Source organism: Rhipicephalus sanguineus, chromosome 2 (assembly GCF_013339695.2).
Source record: "Rhipicephalus sanguineus isolate Rsan-2018 chromosome 2, BIME_Rsan_1.4, whole genome shotgun sequence".
Classification (NCBI taxonomy): domain Eukaryota; kingdom Metazoa; phylum Arthropoda; class Arachnida; order Ixodida; family Ixodidae; genus Rhipicephalus; species Rhipicephalus sanguineus.
In genome coordinates, this window is record NC_051177.1 from 30,371,497 (window position 1) to 30,381,221 (window position 9,725).

Genomic DNA, 9,725 nt, shown 5'->3' on the forward strand with positions numbered 1-9,725 from the left:
CTTCGCTGTCGAGAGGGGGCAAATGCATTGAACTCTATGGACGTTCGCCGGGGACGCCAGATTTCTTCATTGTCACGAGAATTTTGTTCTTGAGGACCTTCATTATTGAGGGATTCAACTGTAGTGTTTATTTCCGAAGCAGTTTCAAGAAATAGCGTGACTCTGTGGTAGAACACCTGCTTACCACACAGATGGTCTGGGTTAATTTCTCACACGAACCCGAAGATTGTTATTAGCATTTATTTTATTCGAGTCTTTTTCGATTATTCATATAGTGTTTTTTTTACGAAGAAGTTTCAAGAAATAGCGTAGCTGTGCGGTAGAACACCTGCTTGCCACACAGACGGCCTGGGTTTAACTCTCACTGGAACCCAAAGGCTTTTATTATTTATTTTATTTGCATCTTTCTTGATTTTTCGCTCACAACCAACGACGCCGTCACCGATGCTGATGCCGACACCGACATTGGAATTTTTGCGACACGAGCTCTTTACGCTATTGGACTAAAAATTTCGTGCAATAAAGTCTAAACTCAAGCTGTGCTTTCTTGTATTGGCCTCGAGGAGTTACGGAGTCGCCCTCTATCGGACGCGCCTCGATTGCGTGCTAGGCAGGATACCGCCGGCGCGCTCCTCATAGGTTTTGCTGTCGGCGCTCTACAAAAATACCTCGGGGAAGCCCTCCAGGGCATTTCTGTAAGTACTTTCGAAATGAACTGTGTTCTTTAATGTCAAGATAATCATTTTCGACGAACTGAAAGCACAAGATAGCCTACAGTCGCTGTCTCTTTGCAGAAAACCGAGCACCCGCTTCATGCTGTCACCGCGTTGGAGACTCCTGAACCGACTTCTTGCGTGAAAGGTAGTCACTCGCTGAGTGCAAACTATGTGAAATATCTCGTTAGAGTAGACTGCCTGTATAACCAAACGGAGCATAACAGAAAGAAGCCTCAAGCCAGCGATCGCACGGGTTCGCGACGACTGATGGTGCCTCTGCATTGAGCGTCTGCATGTATGTTCGTACTGATCGTTTCGCTTTTGCTACGAGCGTGTTTTGGCACCACTCTGTGAACTTTAGGCCGCAAAATATGAGAATTTGTGAGTAAACAAACAACTACTGTTGTGCGGACGCTATCAGAGCAGTTCAAAAACAATTTCCTTACAACTGCGGCTTCGGTGCGCATGGCAACTTTTTGATCTGCCGTCCCGACGATTCAGTGTTTTTTTTTTCTTTTTCGGTCGAAATTCAATGTCATTTGACAAGCTGTCTCGCACTGCGTATTGATCTGTCTTCTCAGCGCGCAAATGCCGCTGCTTCTGTTTCTTTATTCAGCGCATTCGTTTCGTTTGGTGCTCACACAAAACGTGAGCAAATGCGACGCCTTTTTTTAATGCTCCTTAATTATCGTTCCGTTTGCATTCCAGTGAACTTGCCGCTCTCTATCATCAACAAATTCATAGACCAAAGCTTCACCACTTCGAGATTGCTGGTGGAAGAAGAACCAGTCTACGAGACCGAGCATGTAGTAGCATGCGGCGCCTAGGAAAAGAAAGAAAATACAGTAACGTTTGACGGACTTGTTCTGCAAACGTCGGCTGTGAACTAGGACCCACATGAACTTTAAATAGCGGTGAATAAAATAGAAGTTATTGCAGCAACCAGCAGCCGCAAAACAGGATAGTAATTATTTGGCGAGTACCCCAGCAATTTTGGCAGCAGTGTCGCGTCTAACGCGAACAGGGTGGCATTTTTCCCACGTAAATAAATGAGGCTCCAAGAAAATACATGGGGTTGGCCGGTTGGCCGATCACGGAGGCAATGCAAAATTTATGTAGCTTATGAAGCAATGCATGCCTCATCAAATGGGAAGGTTGCCCGTCGGCGTCCCGCATTGGCGGCGTCAACACGAGTGATGCAAAAAATAATCGTCACGTGATGGTGTCACCATATGACATCATCATGATGTCACAGATCGCCAAAATATCTAGCGTCATTATGACGTCATATAATGTGACGTAAAATGATGACATATTCACATGTTATGGTCGCTTTGCATTGCGTCCGTGATTGGTCACGGAGGCCGTGCAAAACCTCGTTAGGCGCAGAACGCTTTTGGAGGGGGGCGCGGGAGAATCAGTACATCGACTGACAAGAAGATGGCTTTCGCCTTCTTGTCATCTTTAAGGAATGCATAAGGGACACTGTGCGTTTTTTAATTTAACGTATCTAAACAATGACTTGCGCATCTGCAGCCGATTTTGTGGACGCTGAGCACGGGGCTGACGAGCAAGAGGTCGCATTGGAGGGTTCTGAGATGGCATCGCACGTGGTAAAAGGTAGCGCTTTTACCATCCTGTGGCAGATAAGGATCATTTGCCGGCGGGAAGCGCGCGCGAGCCATCGTCTCAGTGCGCGCTGTCTGCTACTCACCGAACATCGCAGGCCCGACGCAGTAACAAGTCTTCGTCGCGGAAGTGCTTGTTGCACACAAGACTCGTAGCGGATGGCTACTTGCCGTTTCTTAGCTTTACAACCCATGCTTCACGCTGTTTCTTGTCCCGCGGTTACCAGTGCAGGCTGACACTGGGCTCCTTTGCGTAAGCGCGCCACTGTGGCACCGAGCGGTAGAGCCCCATGTTCGTCGCCTTCAGAGGCAGCCACTCTATTACAATGGTTTCAATTGAGTAGAAAATGAGAGAAAACTTCCGAATTTGAACAGATTGCAGCGCATGTGGGACTTGAAACTCGTTTTCAAAGCACGCGGCAGTGCGCCACAAGCAGCCGACGCGGCCGCTGAGACCACGTGATCCTGCCAAGCACGTCACGCCGACGGTGGCGCCAGCGTTTCCAGTGGTGGGCCTCGAGGCCAATAGGATGTGAAATAAGGAATGTACAACTGTCAATGTTGTCTACAGAGCATGGAAATGCCAAAAGCCAACAGAATGTGCAGTGGGAGGAAAATTTCGTACCTGTGCATCCTTTTCTTCAGCCAGTGCTTGAAGCTCCCGCAAATGGTCCCCCTTCAACTGCTCAGTTCTCGAATGCATTTCGGCCTCCAGACGTTTAATTTCTGCCCTGAAAATCATGAAGACAATGGTGAACACTTCCTAAATGTGATAAGAAAATCATTCCCAGTTGCTATGCAATAATACCCCCATATATTTGAGCCATACGCTATCTCCGTAACAGAGCCTCCAACTACATTACAGAGACAGTGTGCCCTTTGCTATTAAAGACCAGCCATTTTTCACCCTTATATCAGTGAAACAAATGCCATGACTATAAGTCAAATTTCTTCAGGCACTGTAACTAATCTATCCTCAGAGAAGATGGGAAAATGCATTATCGATTCTATTATAGTTTTCAATACAACTTGGCTAAAGTAAAATCACAGACATCTACAATCTTTGAAGAAGTCCAGTAAAGGACCACTCTGCCCCTCCAGTCATGACTACTGTCTACTAGACTTGTGCTGTCTCCTCAAGAAGGGAGCAATACTATCATACCAAAAGCTTTCATTTCTGCCAACCTGGTACGTTTGTATGCTCCTATACCTACTGTAACTGTGAATTCAGCACAAGCATTGTAGGATAAGTCCTTGCGCCAGTTCACGTGCTGACACTATCAATGCTGGTCACTTCTTATTGAAGGAAGGTCAATGTGCATTTCACAGCTGTTGAAATTTTCTATGCTGTCATATGCCAAAGTTTCCCTCTTATTAGGTATCATTGTTTGGAGGCATTTCTCAATGATTGATCTGGAGCACGGTTTCATCTGCGGCAAATCTGTTTGCCACTGGTCCATTTGGACCAGGCTGGTATTTTCCACTGTTTCAGATCAACTCACTACGCATCAGATCACTATTGCCTGATCTGCTGCTAAGGCACAAGTTCGGGAGAAAATAGAACGAGAAGCATAAGTTGCATCCGTCTTCGTGCAATATCGGTGCACACAGCATTGTGCCCAATGTGGGACAGCCACTCTAGTAGTCTAGAATGTCCAGAATGGAAGTTGGCCACTACCTTCAGAAGTGGTTTGTGCGACATGTGCATAAAGAACATGCTCTAACAAAATGGCAGGTTGGGCTAGCTGGTGCGTATTCATTTTTTGAAGAAAAACTGTGCACAAAAAAAATGTAAACAAGAAAGAGAGCGCTGTGTGTCTTCCCTCTCTTTCTAGTCTACGTTTTTTGTGCGCTATTCAGTAAGGTCACCCACAGAGCCTTTTCTTGCCCACTGCTGGCAGATTCAGATTGGTGCAATCAGAGTGCCCACTCCAGGATTTCGGTGAACACCCGAGATCACCCAGTGAAGAACACTACAATACATGCTAGATTCTCTGTTAAAGAATAAATTGCGCCTGGGACTCAGCATTTGAAGCCCCTGTCAAGTGCTCTGCAGACACACCTGTAGTCTAGGGACAAAGGCCACGAAAGAGGAAGTGCTAAGATGCGCCAAGATTCAGACAGACAGCCCTATGACCACAAACAGTTCATAATGGAATTACACAGGTTCTTTACAAGAACTCTACACTCCTAATTAAAAATAATGTGCCATACACCAGCCTGCACGATTAAAAAAGAATTCAAGGGTGTTCCCTTCTTCAGGAGCTTCTTTGGACTCTGTTGGCTCCCAAAATTTACAGCTCAACTTGGGCTTGCAAGAAAGGCAGTTTCGAAAGGGAAAGCCAGAGGAATCAGGGAGGGCAATAAGCAGAGCAACTCTGGTTAGCAGCCAGTGAGCATTGTAAAATGGCTGCTTTAATGAGATCTTAAAATATTAGTTAATGAAATTGTTCTTCTTTGTACATAACTGCAGCCAACAAGATTATTGACAGTATATAGTATTTAGCTATTTGCTAAATGACTATGCCTTCCTCAAGAAACTGTTAATACAATTACAACAGTAAATGGTGAAACGTAAACTCAACTGTGCTTCTGCAAGCTGCAGCAGTAAGCTTTCAGCCTGCTGTCTTGCGTTGCTTGCACGCTCCAAGGCTAGTGCATGTTGCCTCTCGTAGTCCTCTATCACAGAGGCCAACCTAGAGGAAATAAATGGACAGGTGAGTCACACACAAACACTGACAGTACGTCAGAATCATAGACAAGAACACAGCATGGCACCGAAAGCATGCACAAAAGATCCACAGCATTGCCTGCTTTATAGGGGCGTTCAAATTCAGACTTTTTTCTCATCTCTTTCCTTTCCCACTCTGTATTCTTCTTCTGTCTATGCCTTCCTTTCTAAAGCAGGCAGGCACAATTCCCTTTCTGCCAATGATTGCCAGCAGGAAGGGCACTGTCTTTCTCTCTTCTCTCTGTCATTATTTTTTTGTATACAACGATAACAGTGACAACAACAATTACATTTTGCAGAATCACTTATGCCACATAGTACCTTCTTTGTTGTGGCAGCAAAAGGCTACTCCTCTCTACAATGCTTCAGCCATGATAGAAATCAAATGAACATTATCATTCACATCAACGTACCTCTGCCTGTGCTCTTCGGAGTGGTGTTCTCGCCAGTGGAGTGACTCCCGCCGGTTATCCTCTAGGCGCTTCTCGAGCTGCAAGAAAGGCAGGCTATACTGTCAACAAGAGAGATGTCACAAGCCCTTATTAGAGTCGCAAGTCATACGCCACTAATCAACATGCACATTTGCAATGTTCACAATCATTACCACTATACATATAAGTGCTATTACGTCTAGATGATAGTTAACTAGCATTCCTGCTTAATTTGGCTGCTTTAAAATAAAGCCAGAATATAACTGCTATGTTATTGTCTGAGAAGTACAAATATAGGAGCCTTGCTATTAACAAATGTGCAACAGTTCACATTAACCAAGAATACAATGCTGGCAGTGAAATATTGAAAACTATATCCCCAACTACCTGATGCTTTAGTGACACTCAAGTGATGCTGCCATGGCAATGCTGACATGAAAATTGTTTAAGAACTTTTCAACATGATTACACTTACGACATAGCTGATCACTGGGCTTATTGTTACTAACACATGAACAACCTTACACAACTGCTTGAGGGTTGAGCCCCAATTTGAGTGGGCACAAATGCCTGCAGTGCTAAGTTCCCATAAATTATGTAAACATAGTTGCTGGCGTTCCAATTTCTAAGTTTTGTGTTGGCATTTGTTCTTTTATATGTTGCAACTTTTTTGTAAAGCATCCCGATTTCAACAGGAACAACTGGAAAAGAAAGGGTTAAACGACCATATTCTTTCAAGTAATTCATTCTGTGTAGTTTCTTACTTCTGTGATTCGTTGCCTCATGAGTTTCATGTGATCCTTATACTTGGGTACAAGAGAGTGCAGGTTCTCCCAGAGCTGCTGATTCTGCTCGTCTGTCGGAGGGCCCGTCGGAGCAGATAGCCGCTGCTCAAGTAAACAAAGGAGCACCTCGAGCTCAGCTTCATTGCAGAGTTCTGCGCGGTTTGACACCTGGAAATATAAGAGCCCCGAATTTTGAGCCTTTATCATTTTCAGATGCACTGTGTGCTTGATGTGATGCACGCTGAGCCATATGAGAGTGCAGAGATTTATGCAAGTGAAACAAATTTAGAGTCTCAATCATCTCAAACCATCTCAAACAACAAACCGAGACAAAAACAGTGTCCAGGCAAATTTGACCACTGTGTGAAAGCAGAATTCATGAACACATCTTTTGGCTAAACAGTAGAAAGGCCACAGTATGCCACACAAACTTCCCTTACCTTCTGTTTTTCTCATTTATGTTCTTATGCCTATTCTGGCTTTTGTGACAATATTCCACTGTTAAACACTGCATGCTTTCTGATATAATAATTGCTGTGGTTTTACGTCCCAAAACCACAATATGATTATGAGGGACACCGCAGTGGAGGGCTCCGGAAATTTCGACCACCTGGGATTCTTTAACATGTACCTAAATCTAAGTACATGGGCCTCAACCATTTTCCCCTCCATCGAAAATGCGGCCACCGGGCCGGGATTCGATACCACGACCTTCGCGTCAGTAGCTGAGCACCATAACCACTAGACCACCGTGGCGGGTACCACAATATGATTATGAGGAACGCTGTAGTAGAGGGCTCCAGAAATTTTCACTATCATACACAATTTGTTTCCCTATCAGAATATGTTAACGCCATTGCTCAAACTAAAAAAAAATATGTATATTTCAGAGAGTTACATAAAAAGTGCTATAAAAAGATGCCTAATCCGTCCTAAACAATAAAGCTGCCAAGTGCCAGTTAACATTTTTTTTTAAACAAATGTGAAAAGTGCACTCCTTGCCAATAGCAAGCAGAACTCCTTACAGCCAGCCTCACTCAAAAATAAATTAAAGTATATGTATATAACAGCACCATATTACCAGACAAACCTCCAAGTCTCACTTTAATGAAAGCAGCACAAGTACTCCTCTAAAAATTCATTCGTTCTCACCACTATGCATCCTGACAGCTGAATCTGCATTGTCTTCATGAATAGTGGATAGTAAACATGGGTGTGAGTCCAACAGCGATGATTCCAGAAAATCATTTCAAGAAAGTACCTGTTCTGTTTTGTGCACAGCCACTGACTCTTCATCCACCTCTTTGGTTGCTTGAGGCTTATCGCCGTTCTTGTCATCATTAATACTGCTGTCTTGCGACGAACTTGACATTGTTGCTGAATCATCAAGCACAGCATTGTCACTGGGAGCATCACTCTGGGCGGAGGTAGCTGTCTGGAGGTTGCCGTCTTCGGGTGTGGCTTGCTTCGAAGCCGCCATCCCAGCACTTAAGGAGAAAGTACAGGCATCTAAATTACTGCGTGGAGCGCTCACGCTATATGCAACAGAGCCAGCAATGTGTGTCATGTCAACAACCACGAGGGGCACCGGACTCAAAAACCCGTTGCGTGTTCGTATGGCTGTCTCTGCACACAAGCAAAGCCTTCTATGCACAGAAATCAATACAGCATGCTTTGAATGCTCTAAAGCACACCGACAGAATGCTCTACTGAAAAACGACTTATAATGACACTAAAGCGGCAACTAAACATTGAAAGCCGACCAAATACAGAATACGGCACCATGTTTTCATTTCGTTTGGGTTTCTCGCAAACGCCGTTTTAAAATATATGCTTCTACAGTACAGTCTATTAAATTGGGGCACCGTTCCAGGAACTCCCAAGTTCCTTTCTCTTTCATATCACTCTTACCACTTTCGCCTCAACCTACAGCGGCAAGTGAATCGAAGTGTGTTTAATAAGGGGGGGGGGGGGGGGGGCAAAGTGAAGACGACAGAGTACAAGCCCCGCTCCAACCAGTCCAGTACAGCACGCTTCAGAACAACACATCTACAGCGCGGTTTGTTTATTTACCGCGCACTACACGGCGTCTTGTGCGTTTCAACAGAGCCCGTTATAGTTACAGCATTACAATTCACATCAGTCATGTAACTTGGTATAAAGAGACGATGCTAACAGTCATCGTTCTTCAGTTGTAGGGGAGCGCCAAGCATCGCCCCTTTTCCGATGAGAGCCATATTAAAAAAGTTTTTGCAGCAAGCAATTTTCGCAGGCGCTGCGCAGCAAGCCGTAAACGGAACTGACAGAAATACGGCATGTTGACTGTATTTAACTTGAGATTCCGTATTTTACAGCTTACACCACACAGATTAGTCTGAAGGCTCACGAGTGCACCAGTAACTGCCATCACACGAAGGTATCGACACCTGTCTTTTTTCCGTCACGGCGCACCACGCTTAAGAAGTCAAGGGGGTGTGGCAAGAATAACAGCAGCTGTCGATGCTAATAACTCACCTAGGCGCCGCCTTTGAGTTTCGCAAGGGCTTCGCCGATCGAAAAAAACAACGAGAATTTGAATTTGCTCCAACGCCGAGCTCGCTTCAATATCGCGCTAAAACCAGTGTGACCTAACTGATTTAGCCAGGTATTTACAAGCGGTCGTTGCGTTAGTATCGTACCAATCGTACGCATCAACAAATGTTCCATAAATACTGAGAAGCAGCATATTTAAAACCTTCATCATAACTTTCTGCGTTAATATATTTTTTTACAATACAGCTTGCACAGTCGTGCTTATAGTACATTTCTGTTGTTGTTGAAGCCTTTGAGATTGGAGGCTATTGCACAAACAAACGCACCAACGTTGCAGTGTACCCAGTTTGCAGAAGCACTGCCTTTGAGATATTGTTTGTTGCAAGCACGGTCACTCGATCAAAACGCAGAGCAGCTGTGCTAGAAAAAGAAACGGCCGCTCGGCGGTGAATTTCAGCAACACAGAGTGCCGCAGATCTCAAATGTGGGTTTAGGAATCGACATTTTCAGTAAAAGAAGACTTGCGCTCGTACTTCGTTCACTTGCAATGTGATACTGTGTAACCTATTTCATTTCTTTGATCATTGTTATTCTACCAACAATTATATAGCTAGTGTTTGATTGTTTTGTTGCTAGCATTGCTACAGTAGTACTGTATAACTCTTTTCTAAACATTTCTTAAAATGTTTTTTCCTGCAGTTAGCATTTGTGCCCTTGAGTAGTTCCAGCTATTGCTTGAATTTCATGTTTAACACACTGGTTTAACACTGCACACGTACTTGTCATTTGCAGTTTTTTTTTTTTTCATGCTAATCACTGTACTGGACTGCTTGTTGATACTACCTTGTATAGCCTGGTTGTTGGGTCCCGTAGAGCTACTTATGTAGCTTTTAACCGAACGC

General features: G+C 44.3%; 1 protein-coding gene across 1 annotated transcript in view; it reads right to left on the reverse strand.

Moving 5' to 3' along the window:
* LOC119382631 (uncharacterized) overlaps positions 1 to 8,929 on the reverse strand; it is a 34,816-nt gene extending 25,887 nt beyond the window's left edge. Inside the window, exons 1-6 of the mRNA XM_037650418.2 lie at positions 8,806 to 8,929; positions 7,553 to 7,778; positions 6,271 to 6,459; positions 5,489 to 5,565; positions 4,930 to 5,040; positions 2,970 to 3,075 (exon numbers count right to left, since the gene is read on the reverse strand). Coding sequence (XP_037506346.1) covers positions 2,970 to 3,075; positions 4,930 to 5,040; positions 5,489 to 5,565; positions 6,271 to 6,459; positions 7,553 to 7,771 — 702 coding nt within the window. The 5' untranslated portion in view covers positions 7,772 to 7,778; positions 8,806 to 8,929. The remainder of the gene's footprint in view (positions 1 to 2,969; positions 3,076 to 4,929; positions 5,041 to 5,488; positions 5,566 to 6,270; positions 6,460 to 7,552; positions 7,779 to 8,805) is intronic.
* Between the last annotated feature and the right edge of the window lie 796 nt (positions 8,930 to 9,725).